The sequence below is a fragment of the Natator depressus genome, chromosome 1, assembly GCF_965152275.1.
Source record: "Natator depressus isolate rNatDep1 chromosome 1, rNatDep2.hap1, whole genome shotgun sequence".
Lineage (NCBI taxonomy): Eukaryota > Metazoa > Chordata > Testudines > Cheloniidae > Natator > Natator depressus.
The window spans coordinates 319,819,628-319,846,337 of NC_134234.1; the positions used below are offsets into that span (position 1 = coordinate 319,819,628).

Here is a 26,710-nt window from a genome sequence, read left to right on the forward strand (position 1 = left end):
TGATTTCTCAAGATTTTTAAGCCAGTCTTGTGATTTTGATGGCTTGACTTACGATTTTTGAACATTTGGGGTTGGCAATCCAGTAGCATCCAGCCCGCTGTGGTGGAGTGACAGCTGGGAACAGAGTCCTCCTTTGTAATGAGATAATTAAGTTACATTATCAAAAATAAAGGCAAAACTGTGCATAAGTCCTAGTGATTCATAGATTTTGTTTACTTGATAGCAACGGTGAATGAATCGTTCATAATTGGTTTTACTTACAAATTAAAAAGGCAGGAAATATAACAGTTAAGGTGCCTATGGCAATGTTAACTCAGCCACACTGAGCATTGCCATGTGTACTAGCTTTTGTTTCTGTTCTTTGTTGTAAAATATTTCTAAGAAAATTACCCTTCGGGAATGAAGGAGTTAACGGTGCCCCCTGAACAGCACACCACTATCATTTCTGGTGTTTAATCTTTGGTAGGTTGTTTTGCAACATTTGCACAAACTTTTCAAATGTTTATTTCCACACAGTCTTACTTGTTAACCATTGGATAGGTGTTATAAAGCCACCTTCCAAACACTGTGGCCACGTTCACACAACACTCCCCTTGGTGTCCCTTTGATCGGGTGGATGGGGGGAGAAATGGGCTCTGCACAACACAGCAAATGTGTCAATGATTTAGAGACAGGTTTCAGAGTAACAGCCGTGTTAGTCTGTATTCACAAAAAGAAAAGGAGTACTTGTGGCACCTTAGAGACTAACCAATTTATTTGAGCATAAGCTTTTGTGAGCTACAGCTCACTGCATCGGATGCATACTGTGGAAAGAGTATGTATGCATCTGATGAAGTGAGCTGTAGCTCATGAAAGCTTATGCTCAAATAAATTGGTTAGTCTCTAAGGTGCCACAAGTCCTCCTTTTCTTTTAATGATTTAGAGAGACAAGGAGGGTGATGTAACATCTTTTATTGGCCCAACAGAAGCTGGTTCAGTAGAAGATATGACCTCACCTATCTTGTCTCTCTAATACCCTGGGACATGGCTACAGCAACACTGCAAACATCAATGATTTAGAGCCTTCTGGGGACTGAGTTTTACACCCAAATTTTAATGCATCAGTTCAGAGTAGGCTCAAATCCATTTTTATCCTGCTCTGACAACAGATTAGCAGCACCTTGAAATATAACATTCCACTACAACAAGTGCTTGACCCCTCCTTGCTGTGGTTTGTCAACTTTATTAGCCAGCATAACTCAGCATATATGACACTGTATCAATGTTTAAATTGCACTGTGCAGAAAGGTACATCTTATTATGTTCTGTACTCTATTTGTTAAAGATGAAAGTGCACCTCCAGAAGACATAGAGAAGGTGGCAAAGCATGTTCTAGTCATAAACCTTCCAAGGACTCCACAAGAGCTAACAAATATGCTCGATAAAATCCAGAACCTTGTAACACACTGTGAGGACTATGAAATAAATGTGAACAAGTTAAATAAACAAAGGAAAGATGCCCAAAAACTTCTGGTGGAAGCCAAACAAGCTGAGTGAGTGGAATATTCTCTTACTGATGTGATAAATCTAAATGAAATTGCAGTGCACATACCTAGGGCAAATTCATTAGTGAAGTCACTCAGTATGCCAGCCAGCAGGTGGAAAGGCTACACAGCAAATAAAGTTCTGGACTTTCATTATAGCATGTTCCTACTTTTCATTTGCACTGGGGCCTCTCTCCAGTGGTAATGATCTGACACCTTTCTCACTACGCAAAGCTGTGTAAACCATCAAAAGCTACAGCCCAGATCCTCTCATGTATTTAGACGCCTAATCCCCATTGATAGAAGTTAGGCTCCTAAAAACCTTTGAGGATCTGAGCCTACATCTCTGCTAGATCTTGACTGCTCTGCCTGCTGAACTAGCCAAGCAGACTTGTCAACCCAAGGAAGCTCTTCACTTCATTTGGGACCTCAGTCATTGGGCGGTTTGAGTGGTGATACGCAACCAGAGGAGGAATGTGAGGAGGAGTAAAATGTATTCAGCTTCTTGGCCTCCTGAATGGTAGCACAGCATCAGCCAGCCTGCCGCATCACACACCCCAAACTTAACTTTCAAGTCCATGTTGATTTCTCTTTTTGATGGGTTGCTTTCCCATCCCATTGGGACCAGCAATTCTAGATTTTTGGAAGAGCTGGTGAATGCTGGACTCAAGGAACCAGGGGACTAGTAATGCATTTCTGGGTTTGGGGGTATAAAGGGATTTGAGGAGATGCCTTTTACTGTGTTTATACATAACAATATTACACAACTATTTACTTTTATTTTAGGGAAGCAGCAAAAGCTCTGCCACCTCTTGATGAAATGATAAATAACCTGAAGGAAGCTGAAAGCACGAAAGGACAAACCAAAGACACCTTCATAAGATTAAATGGAGAGATACAAGAAATTAAGACAAAAATCTCACAGGTATCTTTATGTACAATATAGCCAATGATTTTAGTTTATTATCCATTTATTGTGTGATGTTATGATTCTTGCAATTCACTTAAATTACAGCCTGTTTCTAAAACCTAGATTGCAATGCAAAGATCCCAAAGATACTATAAATTTAGACCAGTGTAAATGTGAACAGATTTTGGCCCAGATATGGCACCAGTTCCACTTTAAAGGGGACTTGTTAATCTGTTTGCCTTAATATCCTTCAGTGGTGAGTTTTGCAGGTTAGTTATACATTGCATAAAGGGAGTATGGCTTTCTGGTTGTTTTCCTATAGGCTGAGAATCAAGTGAATAAGACAAGTGATGAACTAAAGGACTTTTCAGATAAACAGTCTGAGCTGGAAGATGAAATTGCCATGCTGCAGAAGAAAATGCCAATGAATGGGAACCAGGCTGCAAATGCAAAAGCAGATGCAGAACAGGCACAAAATCAAGCTATGGACACAGATAAAGTAATGTATTTCTGTCACGTATTCAACAAAGAAAATCGCTGTCCTTCCCACACGTTTTGCACTTATTTTTTAATGAAAAGTGTACTGTAAATATGCATATATGCTCCTTCCAAGGTTTATTTAAATATTCCATTATGCCATCCAATTTAGAGTTTCACAGAATTAGAAGCGTTTCCTGTCCATTTTAACTTATCCAGCAAACAACAGTCCTGTTTACTTACATCAATTTAAACAAACACAAATCTTGGGCCAGACTGTGATATCCTTACTCTCATTGAATAGTATGTTACATCATGGGGCAAGGTATTACTCATTGTGAGTGAAGGTATCAGTCTTGTCCCTTGCATTTAACACACTTGACTTCAGAGAAAACTGTCTTGTTTTTTCCCCTTGATGCTCAATATAGCTCAAATTCTTAAGTACCCACTAAGTAGAAATTTTCCAGAATTCTGTGTATGGATAACAAACAGCCACAGATCAAAAGCCAAAGTATGCACTGAATGAGCCTCCACACTACAAGAAATCCAGCAGAAATCAAACTGCAACCTTCACAGGAACCAAAACCAAGTAGGCCCAGAGCTAGAAAGTCAATATTATAAAACCAAATTTGTAAAAATTATGCTATGCCTAGTTCATTAAAACTGAATTGAGCCTTGTGTCTAAAATGGAAACAAACCCAAAATCAATAAAGGGAAATAAACTAGGAATAACACAATCTTTTAAAATCCTGCTTAAATTATATTTATTATCCAGCTCTATCCTCTCTTTATTTTGGATTGTTCAACAGGAAAGATAGTTTTTATTTTGATTTCTGCTGGATTTTGCATTTTCAGGGCTTCATTCAATGCATATTTGTCCCGAGTGAGTTTTAGATTAAAAAGAATTAAAGACATAATGTGTGATTCAGAGAGGAGTGGTAAATGAGGTAGAAAAATCTCCGCTTTCTTCGTAGGTCAAATAAATTACAGGGCATGTCGTTACACAAAATAAAGTGGGATTTTTTTGTTTGTTTGTTTTTGTTGTTGCAGGAATTTACCAACCTTGAGAGAAAATACACCATTCTGCAAGAAAAAGTAAAAATGAAAGGGCTTCCCAGAGAAACATTAGAGAAACTGAAGCAGCTGAAAGAAGCAGCAGAGAAACTGGCTGAAGAGACTGAAGAAAACATCAAAAGAATAACAGGTGTCCCCCTTTCATTTCTGTGCCCAGCAGTGAAATACATATGAAAATGCTGAAAGACGGAAATATAACCTGAAGGCCTTGTCTACACACACAGTGCACTGCCTTACCTACAATCAGTTTTAAAAACCAGCATAGTTAAACTACTGCAAACAGTTTCAAACTCGTTACCTTGGTTTAGCTTGTGCCTGTACATTATCTAACACAAGCTGCTATAAGCCAAGTTTAAATCAGTGTAAGAGTGTCCACACAGGGTTTTGCAACAATTTTACTGAATTGATTTAAAAACACACTGCTTGCAACATTGTACCCGAAAGCACAATCCTGCCCAGTGCTGAGCACCTTTGGTTCCCATTGGAATCAGCAGGTTTGCCAGGGGAATGGGGAAAAGTTATTCAAGTGGTGAAAATTTGGGATGGGTGGGGAGGGGTGGAATACAACAAGCTCCACTGGAGCCAACGGGAGGTGAGGCTATTCGGCACCTTGTAAGATGAGGCCCTTTTGTCCTGATGGGTTCTGTGTACATCTGTAAAGCACAACTGATTGCAAACACCAAGTGGCTGGGACATGCTGGTGGGATGCTGTTTGAGCATTAGGCTTTTGACTTTTATGAGCATTACAGTCTGTGTGTCAATAGTAAATCACAGTAATATCCCCATGCTAGCAAACCACCAGAGTGCATAGCACCAGTCTACTGACTGGGCCCAATCCTGCATCCATTGAAACATATGGAAGTTTTATTACTGATTTCAAAGAAAGCAGTACGGGGCTTGCTCCTACCAGGCTCAGCGGCCTATAGAAATAACCGAACAGCAAATGCCAGCATGGGACTAAATTCTTTTGGATGTTAATGGGGGTTAAGAAGGGGAGCACAGGGGGGAATAAACCTTGAGAAAAGACACTGAAGAAAAATAACCCTGTTCTGTTGTCTCTGAGCATTCCCCAGTCCAAAGGCCCCGAAACCATGACGATGGGGCTCTTAGGACTGCACATCATGAAGAAATGCAGTTTTGATTCATCGTCATTGCACGTGTTTTCATGATAAAGACTGGGGGCCTCTGAACAACCCTTGTGTAAATCTGGAGTAACTGCGTAGAAGCCAGTGGAATTACCTGCATAAAACTCCCATGAAGGAGAGTAGCATGAGTTATTTGGAGCCAGACTGTGAGCCTTTACACTGCTGAGCACTCAGTTTGAGTCATCACCACTGAAACCAGCTGACCAAGACAAAATCTCCACAGACTAAGGCTATGTCTACACTGGCAAGTGACCGACAAAACTTTTGTTGTTCAGAGGAGTTAAAAAAACATCTACCCCCCGCCAAAAAAGACAAAAGTTTTGTCAAGGAAAAGTGCCAGTGAGAATAGCGCTTTGTCAGCAGGAGCGCTCTGCTGCCGATAAAGCTAACGCCGCTTGTAGGGGATGGAAGTTTTTTGCCAGCAGGAGAGCTCTCTGCTGCCGACAAACAGTGACTACACGGTGTGTCTTTTAACAGCATGGCTGTAGCGGCATAGCTGGGTCACTGAAAGCTGTGTAGTGTAGACAAAGCCTTACTCACAATGGCTAACAATAAAAGCTCACTTGGAAAAATAAACATCTTGAAAGCTGTTGTAATCTGCAGATAAAACACACATGTTCTTGTCAAATAGTTTTAGCGACAACACACATTTCTCCAAGGGAATCTAACAGTTCTGCAGTTTTTACTTGCACAATAATAAATGCATCATTAAATGTTACTTTCTTCTTTCAGATTTGGCAAAGAAGCTCCAAGATCTGAATCAGACTAAACAAGATAAGGCTGATCAACTAAAGCAACTAGAGGATCAAGTAATAGCCATAAAAAAGGACATTACTGAGCAAGAAAACAAATACGCTACTTGCAAAAGTTAGGACCTGGTAAAACATCCTGTCTCAAATGGCAATGGAAATTGGCTCAAGCCTCTGTTTTTACCATTTTCTGAACTTTTCAGAATTGAATGGCTGTATTCTGCTAAGCCAGTGCTGTGTACAGTACTTAGATACATGGAATCATCTAATTTTCTGTTGGTTTTTAGTCCAGTTTAATTTACATGGCACTAGGAAAAAGCTTTTAATAAAATACTTGAAGAAGTTAGCAGGGGCTGTTTTTCATGCTGACTCTTACAGACACTCCCAGCAGTAAGCCCACTAGCTGCTCTTGGTGAAAAGGGGAGAATCTGAATGTAGCTCACCCAGTGACATAGGTAACAGGCTCAAAGGATACAGTCACCACAAGGACTATTCGCTACCAGGTTTGTCACCTGTTGACAACCTACCATCACCACCAGGCCTTTCAGTGAACCTCCACTCACCCCTGTGCAATGGCCCTCTGGTGTGTGAGTGACAAATTATACAGGGTGATGTGGAAGCTGAGAAGTGAGAGGATGGAAAGTTTGCATGGCTGAAGGCACCCTTTTCTTTGTCACCCTCCCATGCACATCCTCTGAATGCAAGTAGACAAGTAGAACTGTCCCCTATGTACCCTCACCACTACCCCTGTCCCCCCATGACAGGGGTCCCAGGATTCACTTCGAAAATCTGGTCACCTTTGCTGGGACAAAGCAGGGAGGAGCAAGCCTTGCTCAGCCCAGTGAAGCATGCAGCCTGTTTGTTCACTGAAGGTATCCTCATGTAGCATCGGCCTATTAAAGGACATAGGTGATGGGTTGCAATTTTCCTCTCACACACTAGGTGGCTGTATACAGATGTTTGAATCCAGTCTTTCCAATGTGACTAGAATAAGTTGTAAATTCACTAACTTTGGTTAAAGAAATGTTTTGATCAAAAGCTCGCGTAATATAATGTATCTAATCCACATGAAAAAAGCCAGGTTACAGCGCTGTATAATAAAGATGTCATAGCGATAAAAACCAATGATGCACCTGATTCTGCAAACACTACCAGGCATAGTGATTACTACCGGAGCAGTCCCTAGTGAGCACTTATGTTTGGTTGGCCAGGTCTACGCTACACTTACTTTGGTATAACTACATTGCTCAGGAGTGTGAAAAATCCACACTCCCAAGTGACATAGTTATACTGACCTAACCCCTTGTGTAGACAGCGCTATGTTGGTGGGAGAGTGTCTCCGGCTGATGTAGCAACCCCCTCTCGTGGAGGTGGAGTTATTAAGCCAACAGGAGAGCTCTCTCCCGTCAGCTTAGAGCATCTTCACCAGAAGAGCTACAGAAGCGCCTATGGCAATGCAAGTTTGTAGTGTACACCTGATCATAGTGTTTGTGGAGCAGGGCCCTATATCATAGAATCATAGAATATCAGGGTTGGAAGAGACCTCAGGAGGTCATCTAGTCCAATCCCCTACTCAAAGCAGGACCAATACCAACTAAATCGTCCCAGCCAGGGCTTTGTCAAGCCTGACCTTAAAAGCTCTAAGGATGGAGATTCCACCACCTCCCTAGGTAACCCATTCCAGTGCTTCACCACCCTCCTAGTGAAATATATCACAAAGGGTGTGGCACTTAAATGGTCAAACAAGATACTGAGGGTTAACTCAACCCACTCCTGGGGTTCATAAACCCACATCTCAAAGCTCTGATCCAAGATGGGAAAGACCCGTTTAGCTCTAATTAATCTACAACTGAATCAGTGTCTTAAAAAAGTACTAACATTGCAATGAAAGTACAATCTTAACAGAATTTGAAATCAATACCTCTATAAGCTACAGCTTGTTTGGTTACTATTCATGAATGCTGAGAGATATTAGGTATTATTTTTGCCACTGGCGATTGCCCACATTTTTTATTAGTGCAACAAAATACATTTTGATAATATTTATTATTAAATAGTGAATATAAAGGACTATGAAGTTTTGAAAATCTGTGTTCTGTGGTTCCTAATATCTCCATTGATGCAGCATTTCCAGAAAATCAGTTTTAACATGCTAAGACTTGCTTTTTTTCAACAAGAACATGAAAAGAATGTTAGAATATAAGACACAAGGTATGATTTTTTTTTTTTATTTTTTGGTTACAGGGTTGACTAAGCACAGGAAAGAGAAAGCATCAGGCTGGGATATTCAAAGGATCTGGAGGGAGTTAGGCCTCCAAATCCTAGGATTTGAAAATCCCAGTCTCAGTGCTTGGTATTACCAGGCAGTACTTCAAACCCCTCTATAAATTTCTGTCTTCTCTGTGTGGTAACAATGGTTCTAACTTGGCTAAAATTACTACCGTTACCCTCACCTCACTTGTCCAATAAAGGATATCCCATTATCTACTTTGTTCAGTTTTTCTGAAGGGCCTATATGGCTACTGCCATGTGCAAAGAGCAGCGCTGAGTGTTAAAATGAACGCCAGGCTTTTGCAATATTTACAGAATTCAGAACTTTCTGCAGTAATAAAAGGCTCTTAACATTACATGTTCTAATGCTGGGGTGTTGTGTGAAATATTCCTTATCTAAAGGCAAGCAGCATTTTGATCCATTAAAGAGAAAATTCCAGAGTTGTAACTTTACATTTATGAGAGCTCAGGTAGTAGGGTGGGAGAATTACTGGAATAGATGAGATTGTAGAGATATTCTTATTATTCAACGCAAATGTGCCCCAAGGCAATGCACAATATGTATTAATAGTATAAGAGCTTTCATTGTGAAAATGATGGAGCCAAACTACAACTTTGATTAACACTAACAAAGGCATCTTAATGTAGGTATGCAAATGATTCCTGGTTTAGTGTTTTACATTTTTATCACTTTTTTAAAAAGTGCTATAACAAAATCAATCAACTCTTGTAGTTGGAAAACACTGACAATCTGAGCTGTTTGCATAAATACATCTCTGTCTAATTCTAGAGAAAAGGCGCTCAACTTTCTTTTAGCTTTGAACATGGCCAACTATATTTTAACTAAAACAGGTCAACTAAAATTGTTTACAGAAATTTAAGAATGAATATAAAATTGCTAGTCCACTCCTGGCTTTGAAGATCCAGTTTTCAAGCTTCTAGAAGGTGGACAGAGAGGAAAATTGTCAACTGGATTTAGTATGAGCAGTGTGATAATTGCCATATTGTTCTTGCTAAGCTATAAGGAAGAGTATATATGGCATAAGGAAGTTGGATAGAACTATGTTAAACCTCTTTAGGGGGTACAGTGAAAATGGTGGGCAGAAAAGCGAGAAAGTAAAGAGGATCGCCCAGAAGAATGAAGTCAGCTTAGCATCCAATGCAGTCAAGTTACATATGGCCATGTCAACCATGGTAGCAGAGCGGGCTGCAGGATCACAATTCCATTTCACAACAACTTTTGAGGTTTCAAAATTTGTTTTCACTCACTGAATGAAAACAAAACCTTTCCACCTTTTTTTACAAAATGGCATTCTGCTGACAGGTCCATTTTCAGATCCATAAGATCAGATTTTCCATTTGGGTGACCTGAGAGCTCTGGAACTCAGAAACCTTCCTGTCAAAAATGTATCCAAATTTGATAGATCTCTGCAAAACATTTCAACTTCTATGAAACAGTATCATTTGGTCATTTAGTCAACTATATTCCTTGTTATTCATACAATCACTGTAGTAGTGTACAACATATTGGGTGAAATCCTAGCTCTGCTGGAGTCAAAGGAAGTTTTGCTCTTGACTTTAGTGGAGCCAGGATTTCAACCATTGTTTTGGTTATATCCTCCATACACTGAGCAACAACAGAAATTCAGGCAGATGCCTTATTTAGATTAAGCAAAACAAGAAAGACAAAAAATAAAGTTCCCACGAGAGGGCAACATATGTACACTTCCTCAGATAATGTATTGGGACACCTAATTGTCTATTTTCTAAACAGATTTCTAATTTCCATTATTTAATTCTTCTTATTGTTAATAATAAATTTGTAAAGGATTGTTAGAAGAAAGATGCTATATAAAGTAAGTATTGATATGATATAGCATCAAATATAAGTCAGCCATGTACATTTAACAGGTCAAGTTTCATAGAATCTGGTGTTATACTAAATCCAAGTTTTTAAATGTAAATTTCCCACTTATATTTTAGATACATAATGGGCTGGGCACAGGGGTGAAAGTAACTTAAAGGACTTGCCCGTATTCTGGAGTCCTGAGGAGGGGGCGGGGCCTCACCCAGAAGAGGCGTGGCCTCTACCAGAAGAGGAGGGGGGTCTTTAAATCCCTGGGCCCTTTAAATCAGGATTTAAAGGCCCAGCACCTGGGAGCCCCGGGGCCTTTAAATCACCCCTTGAGCTCCCAGCTGCAGAGGTGGCTGGGAGCCCTGGGACTCAGGGGCAATTTAAAGGTGGCCATTTAAAGGGCCTGGTGCCACTGGGAGCCCCAGGCCCTTTAAATTGCCACCTGGGGAAGCCGGTCCGCCCCAGTATGACACACCGGCTCTGACCAGCAGGGGTGGCAGGTTTGTAGAAATTTTGGTGGTGCCCAGAACCTGCCCCTGCCCAAACTCACGCCCCCCCCCAAACTCCACCCCCCACCTGCCCAAGGCTCTGGGCAGGAAGTTTGTGTGGGGAGGAGGTCTGGGGTGAAGGCCCTGGGCTGGCGCAGGGGATTGGGGTGCAGGAGGGGTGCAGGGTGAAGGCTCTGGAAGGGAGTTTGGGGATGGGAGGGGGTGCAGGGGTGAGAGCTGTGGGGTGAGGCTGGGGATGGGTTTGGGGTGTGGCTGGGGATGAGGGGTTTGGGGTGTGGGAGGGGGCTCAGGGATGGGGCAGAGGGTTAGGGTGCGGGGGGGATGAGGGCTTTGGCTGGAGCTGTAGATGAAGGGTTTGGGGTGTTGGAGAGGCTCAGGGCTAGAGCAGAGGGTTGGAGTGTGGGGGGATGAGGGCTTTGGCTGGGGGTACGGGTCCTGGGGTGGGGCCGGGCTGGGGATGTGTTTGGGGTGCAGGCAGGCTGCCTGGGGACTGGAGCCAGAGAGGAGGACTCCCTCCAGCCCCTCTCCGCTGGCAGCAGCGAGCTCTGGGGGAGGGGGCCCCCTCTCCCCTTCCCCCAGCAGCACACTCACCCCCACCACTGTCACTACACATGCTCCTAGGGCCCCTCTCAGGTCCAGGAATCTCCCTCGCCTCCCCTGTGGTGGGTGCTGTTGGGGGTGAGGGCTGCCATCACATGTGCACCTCATCCTCTGCTGCTGCCCTTCACTGTAGCCCCACTGGGGGTGGGGGAATGGGGCTGCCCCTAGCCCAGCTTGGGGCAGGAGCGGTGACTGCGGGCACGGGGGGTGGCTGTACCGGTGGAGGGTCCCGCTGGAAAATGAAAGGGTCTGAGGGGGAAGGTCAGGGGAAGGGCAGCCTGCCCTGCCACTAGGAGCTAGGGGGCACTAGGACCCTGCAGCGGCAGTTGATGCAGGGAGGCAGCATGGAGCTGCAGGGGAGAGACAGGGACGCTCTGCTCTGGGAGCCAGGGAGGTGCGCGGGGGCAGCAGGGGGGGCAGGGGACACTCGGGGGAGGCGTGGGAGGGCAGCAGGTGGGACCGGGGGGAGACCCGGCCCCGAACATTGGTGAAGCCAGGCCCCCAGGCCCTCAATATTGCTGGAACCACGAGCCCATATAACTCATCTCTGCTGCTTGCCAGTACGCTGTACCAGGGCGTACCGGCTTACTTTCACCTCTGGCTGGGCATAAGATGAATTGTGATTCAGTGAAGACACTTTTAACTCATGTAATTAGATCCAACACACACACACAAGACTGTAAAGCTACTTCACCAACCAGAGGAATATGGTATGCTACAAAATGTCATTTTAAAGCTATTTTAACATTTTAAGACACAATCAAGTTAAAATGCCCAGATTTACTTTCTGGTTCTCAAGCTGTATCCTAATGTTTTGCTTGCTAATACTGCAAGGAAATAATTAAATCAAGCACAGGCAAACTCATTTTTCCAAATTTGCAAACATGCTAGGTTTTGAAAGGCTGACTTGTATTCTGAGGTTATGTTTTAGAGTATTATTGTGTTTAAACAGGATTCTGAAAAATCAAGATAGCTAGTATGGTTCATCCTGGTCTACACTGACCACGAAGTCAAGGTGGTCATCATCATCCGGCCAGCTAACTCGATTCTTCACAACCAGCCTTAAAAGACTGTGAAAAAAGAAACAGAGAGAAAAATTCAGTGAGCATGGAGAGTGAAAAAAACAGAGGTTACTTTGAAAAAAATTTATGAAAACCACACACAGTGCCCACTGTTCTATACTTATAGTTTGGACAGAGTAGCCTTTTCTTTTAGAGGTGTGAAGTTCTATCTGTAATTGGTGTTTAACCTTTAGGGAAAATCATCTGGTATTTCTGTGTTTCAGTTTATCCATCTGTAAAATGAGGATGATTATAATTACCTACCTCAAAGGGCAACAAGGTGGCTGAGGTCATATATTTTATTGGATCAATTTAATTTGGTTAAAGAGACAAGCTTTCCAGCTTACACACAGCAATTCTTCTGGGAAACTTACTCAGAGTGTCACAGATAAATAAAAGGTGGAACAGATTATTTAGAATAAGTAGTTAACACATATTTCAAGGAACCATTCAAGGAGAAGTGACCCATTAACACCCCTCCAGTCCCAGGGAGGAAAGGAAGTGGGGGTTGGGGAAGAAATCTGTTCTGCCTTGTATTTAGCTGTGACCAGGGCCATCTCTAGGGGGGTGCGGGGCCCGGGACAACCCCCCACTCCATCCCAGGCCCCACCCCCACTCAACCCCTTTCCCCATGCCCCCGCCCCAACCCCGCCTCTTTCCAGCTTCCTCCCACTCCCCTGAGCAATGCTGGGAGTCGGCAGGGTGGAGCAGGGTGAGCTGGGGCCAGGTCGCTCGATGCTGCCTGCCCAGGCCCCCCGCTAACTCCCCAGGCCACCCTAGACCCCACGTCCTGAAGCACGGGGTCCCCCAAAGCGCAAGGATCAGGGAGGTTGACACTCTGAGCCCTGGTCTACACTACAGAGTTAGGTTAATGTAAGGCATCTTACATCGACCGAACTCTGTAAGTGTCTACACTAAAATGCAGCTCCTACCGATGTAACTCATCTAGCCTTAATAACTCCACCTCCACGAGAGGCGTAGCACTTGGGTCAATGTAGTTAGGGTGACGCAGTGTTAGTGTAGATACTGCGTTACTTACATCTCCTGTTGCTGCCTTTCAGAAACCATCCCACAATGCCCCACACTGACAGTTAAATCCGTGCAAGCACTGCTGGTGAGGACGCACACCGCCGACACAAGAAGCATAGTGTGGATGTTCAAAAGCAGTTTAATTACTGTGGTGGCTGTGAGTTGATATAACTTAGGTCAGTGGTTCTCAATCAGGGGTACACGTACCCCTGGGGGTACACAGAGGTCTTCCAGGAGGTACATCAACTCATCTGGATATTTGGCTAGTTTTACAACAAGCTACATAAAAAGCACTAGCTAAGTCAGTACAAACCAAATTTCATACAGACCAAGACTTGTTTATACTGCTCTATATACTATACACTGAAATGTAAGTACAATATTTATATTCCAGTTGATTTATTTTATAATTATATGGTAAAAATGAGAAAGTAAGCAATTTTGCAGTAATAGTGTGCTGTGACATTTTTGTATTTTATGTCTGATTTTTTTAAGCAAGTAGTTTTTAAGTGAAGTGAAACTTGGGGGTATGTAAGACAAATCAGACTTCTGAAAGGGGTGCAGTAGAATGGAAAGGTTGAGAGCCACTAACTTAGGTCGACTTAATTTTGTACTGCAGACTTGCCCTTAGTAAGTTTCCCAGACCTGAAGAATTGCTCTGGGAACTCAAGGCTTTGCAAAGGGCTCTGAGATTCCAGGATGAAATATACCATACTGTAAAAGTCCAAAATATTCCTCACAGCCCCAATCCAGAAAGGATTTGTGCATGTGTCGTACTGTCTGGAGTGGTTCACGACAGAGCAGACTATCAAAAACCAAGGCAGGCACCCCAAACTGGTGGTATGTTCTATAAGTAGATTTCACCAACCCACTAACAAATGTGATCTCCTGAAGCAGTATGCCAGTCTTACCATGGAGTCACTGAAAGTCCCCTTGGGCATTCCAGTCTATCTTGCCACACAGGCTGGACATAGAGATAAACAGCCACTTACACCCAAGATCACAAAATATTCAGGTTGCTCCCAGTCCCAAGAGACCAGTCACTTACCCCAGATCAATTTGTACCTTAGATCTCGCACCAAAGACCATGCTGGTAGCCAATCCTATCGTTCACTAATTAAGATTTTATTAAATAGGAAAAAGAAATGAAAGTTATTTACAGGCTAACAGAGGCAACATATATGTACAAATGAGTTACAGTCTACTATTGTTCCAAAAGGTGACAGAGAAGCAGTAATCTTTCCACTGAATGTCTTTTAGGGCTTACCCATGGTGGCCCTTGCAATCTCTGCTTTTGTTTCTTAGCTCCAGCCCTTGTGAAAGTCCAAACAGAAAAGAGAGAACTATTTCTTCTTGTGAGCATCTTTATATGCCCTTCCCCCAGAGTTCAAACTCCTGTGTGTAATTAGTGGGGCAATCAACAAAGTTTTTGTCCTACAATGGCCCATTTAGTTTTGATAGTCCTGCTTGATGGTCCTGCTGTCTGAGTTCACAAGTTCAGAGCAGGCATTTTTACAATTATAAAGCAAAACTTTCATTATTACCTTCTAGCATGGGATACAGACATTACAGGTAAGATTAATGCATGCAGCAACTTACAAGCACTTTATAGAGTCTAAACACTAAACACACCTTTACAAGTCTAACACCTAACTCAAACAATAGTAACATATAGGTGAGCTGGTCTGGTTTCCAGCTATGAATTTGTCAGTGCTCAGCTGACATAACAACTAGTGCCTGGTCTACCAGCATCACGCCAAGAAACCACAAAACCTAGAACGAAACCTAGGAGCAAGCCCAAAATCAATGCTATTAACACTGAAAACCAGAGGAAATGCCAGGAGTCTGTGAAGGCTTTTGAACTTAGCATGCATGGGAAGTCATTACCAGAGAGGGCAGAGGAATTTAGGGAAGATTTAAGAACAACAATCCATGAAACAGCCTAGCTACATTTTGGGGAAAGAGACCATCAAAAAAGGACTGGTTTGAAGAAAATGAAGTGGAACTATTACCTCTCATCAATATTAAGAACACAGCCTTTCCGGAACACAACAAAAAGCCAACAAAGAGCACCAAAGTGAGACTTCAACATGCAAAAACCAAGGTACAGCGAGCAAGCAGACACTGTGCGAATCATTACTGGATCAATCTCTGTGAAGAGATACAAACAGCCTCAGACACAGGAAACCTCAAAGTCATGTATGATGGCCTGAAGAAAGCTCTCGGTCCCACTGTCAACAAGGTTGCCCCTCTCAAATCACACAGTGGTGAAATTATTACAGATAAAAGCAAGCAATTGTCTCATTGGGTTGAACACTATTCAGAGCTATATGCATAAGAAAGAAACATCACCAGTGAATCACTGGACCAAATACCAGTTCTACAGTCATGCCAGAGCTAGATGTGGAGCCCACTGTAGAAGAGCTAAGCAAGGCCATTGATTTGCTATCAAGTGGCAAGACTTCTGGAAAAGATGGCATACCAGTGGAAATCGGCGACTGCAGGAAAGACAGCCTATTACCATATCTTCGTCAGCTGCTACTTAAATGCTGGAAAGAGGGTGAGGTACCACAAGAGATGCGTGATGCAAACATCATCACTTTGTATAAAAATAAAGGTGAAAAGGGCGACAGCAACAAATACAGGGGTATCTCGCTACTAAGTGTAGCAGGAAAAGCTTTCGCAAAAGTCATCTTAGTGCACCTACAACAGCTGGCGAATTGTGTCTAGCCCAAATCACAGTGCAGATTCAGGGCTGGAAGATTAACTATAGACATGATATTTTCTCTGTGTGAACTCCAAGAAAAGTGCAGAGAGCAAAACCGACCATTGTACATCACCATAGTGGACCTAACCAAAGCATTCAACACAGTCAGCAAAGCACGTCTATTTACAACACTAGAAAAGATAGGATGCCCACCAACCCTGTTAAGTCTTATACGTTCATTCCACAAAACATGAGAGCAACTGTCCAGTTTGACGAGTCCACTTCGGACAGGTTTGAGATGAAAAGCAGAGTGAAGCAAGGATGTGTTCTTGCCCCTACACCCTTTGGAATCTTCTTCTCGGAACTCTTGAACTGTGTGTTTAAGGACATGAAAGATGGAGTGTATCTCCACACAAGATCAGATGGGAAACTCTTCAACCTTTCCTGACTTAAGTCAAAGACCAAAGTAAAAAGGGGCTAATCAGGGAACTTCTATTTGCTGATGATACTTCCTTCATAGCCCATAATGAAGATCTACTACAAGAACTCATGGACCGCCTTTCAAGTGCCTGTCGGGCATTTGCTCTCACCATCAGCATCAAGAAAACGGTTGTATTAGGACAGGGGGTTCCACAAGATCTTCATGTGAGCAGGCTCACTGATTTCTCATGAGCATAAATTTGGGCATCTGTGTAAGCCTTTGCAGGACTGGGGCCATATTCAATAAGTATCTCTGAATTACCAGTCCACAATTATGCTCTACTTTCAGCCTAAATGTTTCCTCTCCCTGTTCTCACAGTTTCCAGAAAGCAGCAACCACAGCAGGAGGCAAATACTCTCATCTTTCAGGCCAGCCATTTATTTACTAGTAAAACTTTCCTCTCAGCACTAAGCTAACTTTGTTGCCTAATGATTAAGCCCATATGTGCCCCTTTCTGGAGCCCAGAGAGTTTAATAATTAGGTCAGAAGAAGAGGAGTAGGAGTTGAGAAGTGACTGTTTGCCCCCCTCAGCTGCTCAATCCCCTCCCCCCTGCCTTCCCAGTGATTGATGATAAGGTAGGAAAGCTACCATTACAATAACAAACTCCTCCACTCTCCCAGCAAATCCTGTCTCACCCACATCCCCTCCTGCCCCCACAGAGTCCAGGGGAAGAAAGGAGAATTCTGCATGCAGAAGTGCTCAGTTTCAATACTCACCACTAATGAGAAACAGCCTTAGGGCCAGACTGCACTTCAAGTAGAACTGTGATTGAGAAGCCAGCTGCAGCATGCTTCCACTCAGTAGATGAGACCTTAGACATGTACCAAAACATGGGCAATATCCTACATTCAGAGGCCCCATCCACACACCAACTTTTTACAGTGGTGCTAAAGGTTGGGGCATGGCTGGTTAAACACATGATTTGCATCCCAACAGCATATGCTTAATAATCAGTTACTAAGTGGTGAATATTAACTGTGCATTTCGCTGCCTGATCTGGGACATGGTTCAGTTCCTGTCAGCAGTCATGCACACCAGCATTTTATTGCATTGACAGACCATTCCACCCATGCTAATGTTAACTAGTAAGCGGTCAGACATCCATCCCAGAGTGCACATTCCCTCCATCATGAGGGTGCCATTTGGTGTGCCTGATCTCTAAGGACTCTGCCCCAGAGTGTGTACCTGGCTTCTTCACCCAGAAGATGTGGGCTGATTTAAAATTCCCAGCACTTTCTCTTACTGGACATTGTCTAGATAGTTGAACATTGTGAGCTGCAGAACATCCTCTTCTTCCCATAAATCTAGGAAGAAGGGGAAAGGGGGAACAAAATCAAAATACCCAGAGGTCTTGGCACAAGCAGCTGCTGCTGAGGCACTATGGGATACTGCGACACAGAAGTCCATCTGTAGTTCACTTACTCTGTGTCAGCAATTTTTGTCAAGCCTGCCAGACTCACTACACCTAACACACTGTTGTCATGATATAGACCCAAAAGATGGCAAGTAATATAATTGGAAAACTAATAGATCATTGATATTCTTGTGTGGTGTATGTACAGGGCATGTACAAAGAGTTATGGATATGTGCTAGAATTATGTTCTTAAAATGTGTCAGGCAAGTCATGCATAAGGCCAGTTTGCCCTAAACAGTGGAGTGTGTATTTGCTTGGCTGACCATCCTGGTCATCAGGCAGAGACAATGAAGGTGCATTTATATAAAATGGTAAACAAAGCCATCAAACTGACACGGGGAGGAGGTAACGACTCAACTGTCACCAGCGGGGTGGGAAGAACCAGCATGAAGTCTTCACCAGACCACATGGCATCTTTTCCCATAAGTTGTGAGTTTACTGAACTTTAAAGACAGGGGTCTGAACCTCAAATGATAAATAATTGAATCAACTGACTGTATACAATATTACTGTACTATAAAAGTATGCCAGGTAAGATCTTTTATGAAAGCTAATGATACACTGGTGATTAATATCATTGCAAAATGTATGTATTAACACTATATAAGGAATTATGAATACTCACTTATATTATTCTTTAAAGTCTGTGACCAAACACAGGTTTTTTCCCCCAGACAAGAGGGAAAGCAGCTATCTACCTCTCTGCAATGAAATTAAGCAAGATGTGACCAGAAAACAATGGACTCCCTATTTACATACGAATCAGCAAGGGGATGAGAAGTCCACAGGAAGGGAAGAACAGCAAAAGGTCATCCTGAGTCTGGGGACAAAACACTGAGTTTGGGAAGATATAAGCAGAGAGAAGAAATCATCTTGACATCCATCACTGGACAGACACAAGGGGCCAGAGCTCTTGGAAGTGGAGAAAGATGGGTCCTTCAGCCAAGGGGATTGAAGTCTCTGGGAACGGAATATAGGTGAGAAACCAGCTTTGGCAAAGATCTTTCACCTAGGAAGACAAGTGAAACCAGCACCATGTACTTCTGTGAAAGGTCCTGACTGAGAGAAAATGGCAAAAATTTAAAAATTGTTAAGGAATCTACCTTGAACAAAGACTGTAGATTATTAAATTAGGTCTTAGCCATTAGAAAATATTTTTACTTTTATTTGCTTGTGACCATTTTGTTTGAACGAACTTAAAACCTCTCTTTTTGTTAATAAATCTGTTTTAGTTTTAGTGTAAGCCAACCTCATGCTGTGTTTGAATTGAAGTGATCGTTAACTCCAGTTAAAGTGATAGGTTGTGCTTTTGTCTCTTTAAGGCGCAACAAACCTTATTAATTCTCTGAGCATTTCAGGAGAGAGCGTTTCAGGGAAGAGGGTCTTGGGGAAATTTGGGACCAGGGGTGTTTGGGGTAAGTAGTAACCAAGGCTGGTGGAGAGCACAGTAGGGTTGCTGGGGTCAAAGCACTGAACTAGGGCTGCACAGCACACAGGGGCTCAGGGAACTGCATGCTTGTCTGCATGCTGTTGGGGGCTGGGCTGTGAGCCACAGCAGTAGAGCATTTTAAGGCACCCAAGGTTACAGGGCAGGAGGTGACAGAATCTCCAGCTGGTCTGGATTCCAATCCAAAATGTTACAGATGCCTTCCCAGAATATACTCAAGTAATGGTTAAGCAGCATCATAGAAGTGTAGGATGGGAAGGGACCTCAACTGGTCATCTAGTCCAATCATCTGTACTCAAGACAGAACTACATAATAACTAGACCATTCCTGACAGGTGTTTCTATAACCTGTTCTTAAAAACCTCCAATGATGGAGATTCCATAACCTTCCTAGGAAATTTGTTCCAGTGCTTAACTACCCTGGCCATTAGGAAGCTTTTCCTAATGTCCAACTTAAATCACCTTTGCTACAATTTAAGCCCATAGTTTCTTGTCCTATTACCAGAAGTTAATGAGACCAATTTTTCACCCTCCTTGTAACAACCTTTCATGTACTTGAAAGCTGTTATCATATCCCCTCCCTTAGTCTTCGCTTCTACAGACTAAACAAACTCAATATTTTCAATCTTTCCTCAAAGATCATGTTTTCTAGTCATTTAATCATTTTTGTTGCTCACCTCTGGGCTTTCTTCAATTTGTCCATATCTTTCCTGAAATGTGGCATTTAGAACTGGACACAATTCTCCAGCTGATCCTTATCAGCGCAAAGTAAAGTGGAAGAATTATTTCTTCTGTCTTGCTTACAACACTCCTGCTAATACATCCCAGAATTATGTTTGCTTTTTTTGCAACAGTACTACATTGTAGACTCATATTTAGCTTGTGATCCACTATAACACCCAGATCTCTTTCCGCAATACTCCTTCCTAGGCAGTCATTTCCCATTTTGTATGTGTGCAACTGATTGTTCCTTCTGAAGTGGAGTACTTTCATTTGTCCTTATTGAATTTCATCCTATTTACTTCAGACCATTTTCTCCAGTTTGTCCAGATCATTTTGAATTTTAATCCTGTCCTCCAAAGCACTTGCAACCTCTCCCAGCTTGGTATCATCTGCAAACTTTACAACCTTACTCTCTATACCTTTATCTAAACAATGTATGAAGATATTGAACAGAACTGGACCCACGACAGATCCCTGTGGGACCCCTCTCAATATGCCCTTCCAGCTTGACTTTCAACAACTGATAACTACTGTCCAGAAACAGTTTTCCAACGAGTTATCCATCCACATTATAATACAGGGGTGAGCAAACTACAATTTGCAGGCCGGATCCGGCCCATGAGCCATGTTTTAAGCCAGCCCCTGGGCCACACCAGCGACTCGGTGCTCGAGATGGGGAGCAGGGTCAGGACCCACACCACACAGCTCCCGGAACTACAGTATGGCCCTGCTTCTGCTCCTACACGCTCCAATGGCTCCCTCCGGTGCTCCAATCAGAGCTGCAGGGGTGGTGCCTGCAGATGGGGCAGCGTGCAGAGCTGCCTGGCCACACCTCCGCGTAGGAGCCAGAGAAGAGACATGCCAATACTTCTGGGAGCTGCTTGAGGTAAGCACTGCTCAGACCCTGCACCCCCAGAGCCTCTCTCCATGCCCCAACCCCCTGCCCCAGCCCTGATCCCCCTTCTGCTCCCCAAACCCCTCGATCCCAGCCCAGAGCACCCTCCTGCACCCCAAACCTCTCATCCCCAGCCCCACCCCAGAGCCTGCACCCCCAGCCGGACCCTGCACCCCTTCCCGCACCCCTACCCCAGCCCTGATCCCCCTCCTGCCCTCCGAACCCCTCAGTCCCAGCCCAGAGCACCATCCTACACCCCAAACTCCTCATCCCCAGCCCCACCCCAGAGCCCGCACCCCCTCCTGTACCCCAACCCCAATTTCTATTCCCTGAAGTGGCCCTTGGGCCAAAAAGTTTGCCCACCCCTGTTATAGTAGCTCCGTCTAGGTCAGGGGTCTCAAACTCAAATGACCACGAGGGCCACATGAGGACTAGTACATAGACCCGAGGGCCACACTGCTGAGCAACCCCCCCCGCCCCCCCTGCCCCCACTCCACCCCTTCTGTGAGGCCCCACCCCTGCCCCGCCTCTTCTCACCCCTTCTCTGCCCCCATTCCAACCCCTTCCCTGAAATCCCCACCCCACCCCAACTCTGCCCCCTCCCTGTCCCCAGGGAGTGCAGGAGGGGTGCGGGGTGCATCGGGGGCTCAGGGCAGGGGGTTGGGGAACAAGGTGGGGCAGGATGCAGGGTGTGGCAGGTGGCTCAGCAGGGGGTTGGGGTGCAGGAGGGGTGTGGGGTGCAGCAGGGGGCTCAGGGCAGGGGGTTTGGCTGCAGGAAGGGTTTGGGGGGCTGGTCCGGCCCGGCACGCACTGGGGTCAGGGCAGGCTCCCTGCTGCCCTGCCCCTGTGCCACTCCGGGAAACAGCCAGGACCGCGGGGGCGGAGGGGGCATAGGGGTCTGTGTGTTGCCCTGGCCGCTCCTCCAGGTACCTCCCCTGAAGCTCCCATTGGCTGGGAACGGGGAACTGAGGCCAATGGGAGCTTCGGGGGAGGTACCTGGAGGAGTGACCAGGGCAACACACAGAGCACTGTGCCCCCCCCCCCCCGCCAGGTCCCGGCCACTTCCCAGAGCGGCACGGGGGCAGGGCAGGCAGGGAGGGAGCCTGCCCTGCCCCCGGTGCGTGCTGGGACGGAGCCGCTCCAGGTAAAAGCTGGGGCGCAGCAGGGAGGTGGCAGGCCGCAGACAATAACCCCGCGGGCCGCGTCTTTGAAACCCCAATCTAGGTTATATTTCCCTAATGTGTTTATGAGAAGGTCACGTGAGACAGTATCAAAAGCCTTACTAAAGTCAAGCTATACCACATTTACAACTTCCACCCAACCACAAGGCTTGTTACCCTGTCAAAGAAAGCTATTCGGTTGGTTTGACAAGATTTGTTCTTGACAAATCTATGTTAACTGTTACTTATTATTTTCTCGGTGTTCGCAAATTGATAGCTTAATTATTTGCTCCATTATCTTTCTGGGTACTAAACTTAAGGTGCCTAGATCTGTAATTCCCTGGGTCATCTTATCTTTATTCCCCTTTTTATAGATTGGCACTATATTTGCCCTCTTCCAGTCCTCTGGAATCCCTCCCATCTTCTGTGAGTTTTTGAAGATAATCACGAATGGCTGCAATGAATGAATGAATGAATGAATGCAAACACACAGCTGTGATGACAGAAAAGCTGCTGTATAGACATAAAGCAAACTGAGTTACTTGCAACTGGTTACAAAATCATAGCTGGAGTTGCAGAGTGGACAGGACTAAAATGGAATCATCTTGTAACTGGGTTGAGGGACAACTGTGTAATAACTAGACCCCTTTATATAGCTCTGTTTATAGGGAGGAGGACCTTAAGTCCCCACTGGTTGCTCATGTGTGCGTGAGCAGACACACACAGCTCACAGAATGAAACAGTCTATACAGTTCATCTTGTTTTATCCTTTAAAGTTTTACTTCTGGGTTAAAAATCGTATTTAAAAATTCTTTTGCTGTGTTACTAATAATGCCTTACATTATTGAAACTGAAAACTTCTAACTTTCATCATTTATATTGTTTGTTTTTCTTCGTTACACTTAGCTTTGACCAGTGATGAGCTGCCAAAATCTTAACAACCGGTTCCCTATAAAAAGTTCTGATTTAAGGGATGTGCCAAGAGGTGGAGGGGGTGTAGTGGCAGGGATGAGATTGCACAGATGCAAAAGGTGCTTGTTGCAGGGAGGGAGTGGCACAAGGGAGAAGTGGGTTCCTAGAATCATAGAATATCAGGGTTGGACGAGACCTCAGAGGGTCATCAAGTCCAACCCCCTGCTCAAAGCAGGATCAAACCCCAGTTTTTGCCCCAGATCCCTAAATGGCCCCCTTAAGGATTGAGCTCACAACCCTGGGTTTAGCAGGCTAATGCTCAAACCACTGAGCTCTCTTTCTCTATATATAACCACAGAGGCCCCATCCAGCCGCCAGGCCACACCTCCACCAGCAGCGGGTCTCTGTAGTCCCCAAGGTCATGATTACCTTGGGAATATGGATCATGACAGAAAACGTTGGCTGAATGAGCTGATTGCCCTTTGTGACGACCAAGGCAGTTATGTTTAAAAACGTGTTAGCCGAAGAGTTAACTGTGATCCACTATCACATGGTGGAACACACCTTGACCCTGTCTACACTGGGTGCTAAGTTGCCTTTAACCATGTTAGTTAAGGCGGGTGAGCGAACAGGGTGCCTAACGTGGTGCATTTCCCCAGCGCAGACGTGGCCCCGCTGAGGACCATGGCCAAGCGCAGCGCTGCAAACATTGGCAAGAGCCCGGAGGAACTATGCACTCTGTAAACAACTAGCACGATTTGGCGTTGCGGGCAGAAACAAAGGCGAGGACTGGAGCTGCCGCGGAGCCCGCTGCAGCCGCATCAGCTCCTCTCCTGGGTCCGGGGCCGCAGCCCCCACCCCCCTCCAGCGCCTGCGTGAAGGCGCCTCCCAGCCCCTCTCCGCCTGAAAGTTTCTTCTCTCCGGGCAGTGCTGGGCTCGGGGCTGGAGGAGCCGGGTGCTGGGGGCGAGGACGCGCCGCGTGCGTGGCTTTCCTGTTGGCCGCCGCCCAGCCAGGGACCGTCTCCCTCGGAGCCCATCGCCTCCTTTGCGGGCCCATAGGGCGAAGCTGGGCGAGCGCTTTCTCCTGCCTCCCTTCCCGGCGCGCGTGCGGAGATGGGCTGCCTGCAGACGTACCTGGGCGCTCTCCTAGGTAATTCGCGCGGCCCTTGTTTGCCTTGTGCCGCCCCCCCCGGCTTGCCCCGCTCGGCCCCAGGGCAGTAGCGGGGGCAGCGTTGTCAGATCGTCCCGTCGCGCTCACCCCCAGCCGCGGGCTGGGATCCGAGGGTCTCGGTAGCTGGGCTGAGCCGCCCAGCGCCCAACTTGCTACGGCTGGCAAGTGACTCCCCCAGCCGCCGCCAGCTGCCCGTGGCCCGCATGGGCACGTCCCTGCAGCTGCTCCGGGCCAGGCAGCGCGGCCAGGTTAGGACCAGCGTTGCCTCCCGCGCAGACAGCTGGGGCTGTGGGATCCTGGAGCGGTGCAGGCGCGCTCACCTGGGGGGGTGCGCTGAGCCCCCGGGGGGGGGTCTCCTCTGCCCCCGGTAGGATCTGCCCCGGGGTGTCCGCACCCCCCGTGCCCCGAGCGCGCCCCGCGCCCGGGACCTGCTGCCCCCTGCCCGGCCTCGCTGCCCGCCTCACCCGCTCTGCCTTCCCCCGTGCAGGGCTGTGGGCCGCCGCCCTGGCTCAGGAGCCCGAGTACAGCTACGGGTGCGCCGAGGGCAGCTGCTACCCGGCCACCGGCGACCTGCTGATCGGCCGCGCCTCGCAGCTGTCCGCCAGCTCCACGTGCGGGCTCCACCGGCCCGAGCCCTACTGCATCGTGAGCCACCTCCAGGTAAGGGCCCGGTGGGGGGAAGGGGCTGATGGCTGCACAAACAGCTGGCGCTGGGGAGGGGCGGAGAGGAAGCCGAGTGCATCCCTGGGGCTCAGCTTTGTTTGCACAGTTGCATCCGTCCTGCGTTTCCTGCCCGGGGTTGTCTGGCTGCCGGGATGGAAGGAAGCACCTTCTCCCAGGAAAGGAGCGGGGGAGTGGGGCGGGAACACAGGGGCAGAGGCTGTACCTGCCTGGGAGTGCTGTGCTGAGGGGGGCCAACACCACCCCTCCCCCCCATCCCACTGCTGGGGCTCTGCGCCCAGTGCTAGCCACTGGCACCTCCCATTCCCCTGTTCCCCTAAGCCCTGATCCGGAATCGGAGCCTTCCTCCCCCCCAGCTCTGTAAAAGAGTGAGCACCCAGCATGGCCGTGAAAGCCATGAGTGTCACCCAGCCCTCTTGGGAGATGCTTCATCACATGTGACATTTGAAACTAGACTGGCCAAAGCTAGGACAATTCTGTATGGAACAATCCTGCAGGGGCTGGGAGCAGGATCCCTCCTCCCTCTAACAGTGATGTGTCTTTTGTGCTAGTCAGATTAAATTAACCTGAACTACTATACTTCTAAACAGAAAATGTTCTTATATGCAATCTGGCCAATGGTAACTGCATTATTTAGTATTAAAAATACTAACTCCTCCCACCCACCCAACACAACACTAAATAAGATGAACAATGTATTGGGTGTTATACTAAATCGGGGGCCCTTGAGTTGCTTGGGGCCCTAAGCAATTGGTTAGTCTGTTTAGGCCTAGTGCTACCACTGGCAGTAGTATTGCGGAAAAGGATTGGGGGTTATAATGGATCATATATTAAATGTGAGTTAACAATGGGATGCAGTTGCGAAAAAGGCTACTGTCATTCTGGGGTATATGTCATATATAAGACACAGCAGGTCTTGTTCTGGTCTACCTGGCACTGGTGAGATCCCATCTAGAGTACTGTGTCCAATTTTGGGTGCCACACTTCAAGAAAGATGTGGACAACTTGGAAAGAATGCAAAGGAGATTGACAAAAATGATAAAAGGCTTAGAAAACCTGATCTATGAGGAAAGGTTTTAAAAAATGGTCATGTTTAGTCTTGAGTAAAGAAGATTGGGGGGGGAGGTAAAGGAGGACCTGATAAGTCTTTAAATATGTTAAGAGCTGTTAAGAGGAGAGTGATCAATCAAGTGTTCTCCATGTCCACTGAAAGTAGGCCAGGAAGTAATGGGCTTAATCTGCAGCACAGGAAATCTAGGTTAGATATTAGGAAAAACTTTCTAACAGTAAGGATAGTACAGTATGGGAATAGGTTTCCAAGGGAGGTTGTGGAATCCCCTTAAGAACAGGTTAGACAAATATTTGTTCTGCCTCATTGTAGGGGGATGGGCTAGATGACCTCTCAAGGTCCCCTCCAGCCCTAGATTTCTCTAATTCTGTGATATAGAGGCAGTATAAATAGCATGTCTAGCTATTTGCACCCCTAATGTACTTATACGTTTAAACCCAATTTAACTAGATAAGTAATAATGTGGCACAGGGAGTTCAATTCATACTTTTTCAGGCTTGTACAGAGCCGTCTAGACTACTTCCTGAATCAAAGTCGGTCTGTAGTTACATTTATAGTTTAAATACTGGCATTTGGCATGAGGGAGGGTAGTTAAATCTGTATGTGTCATCAAGGAAAACAAATAAAGTTGTCCTTGCTTCTCTAGTTCCTCTCTTTAAATAGAAAATATGACTTTATGTGAAAAATAGTTTAGCAAATTCCAGGTTTCCAAGACAGAAGGGACTATGGGTACATGTAAAAAAACCAGTCAGTATAAATGGAGCTATATTACATTTGAAAGTAGATAAATAATCTCAACCTGAGTTTACAATGTCAAAAACACTAGCCCAAATTCTGTTGTTCTA

General features: G+C 45.6%; 2 protein-coding genes and 1 long non-coding RNA gene across 3 annotated transcripts in view; 2 read left to right on the forward strand and 1 right to left on the reverse strand.

Moving 5' to 3' along the window:
* LAMB4 (laminin subunit beta 4) overlaps window positions 1–6,001 on the forward strand; it is an 81,962-nt gene extending 75,961 nt beyond the window's left edge. The window contains exons 30-34 of the mRNA XM_074942453.1: window positions 1,325–1,532; window positions 2,310–2,448; window positions 2,756–2,932; window positions 3,961–4,114; window positions 5,862–6,001. Of these exons, the coding sequence (XP_074798554.1) occupies window positions 1,325–1,532; window positions 2,310–2,448; window positions 2,756–2,932; window positions 3,961–4,114; window positions 5,862–6,001 (818 nt within the window). The remainder of the gene's footprint in view (window positions 1–1,324; window positions 1,533–2,309; window positions 2,449–2,755; window positions 2,933–3,960; window positions 4,115–5,861) is intronic.
* The window catches only part of LOC141980814 (uncharacterized), a 34,250-nt gene extending 17,008 nt beyond the window's left edge, over window positions 1–17,242 (reverse strand). The window contains exons 1-4 of the long non-coding RNA XR_012637610.1: window positions 17,109–17,242; window positions 14,252–14,316; window positions 12,117–12,183; window positions 53–131 (exon numbers count right to left, since the gene is read on the reverse strand). This is a non-coding gene — a long non-coding RNA (uncharacterized LOC141980814). The remainder of the gene's footprint in view (window positions 1–52; window positions 132–12,116; window positions 12,184–14,251; window positions 14,317–17,108) is intronic.
* A 6,645-nt stretch (window positions 17,243–23,887) lies between these two features.
* Window positions 23,888–26,710, forward strand: part of LAMB1 (laminin subunit beta 1) — a 69,711-nt gene continuing 66,888 nt past the window's right edge. The window contains exons 1-2 of the mRNA XM_074942454.1: window positions 23,888–24,094; window positions 24,603–24,775. Coding sequence (XP_074798555.1) covers window positions 24,058–24,094; window positions 24,603–24,775 — 210 coding nt within the window. The 5' untranslated portion in view covers window positions 23,888–24,057. The remainder of the gene's footprint in view (window positions 24,095–24,602; window positions 24,776–26,710) is intronic.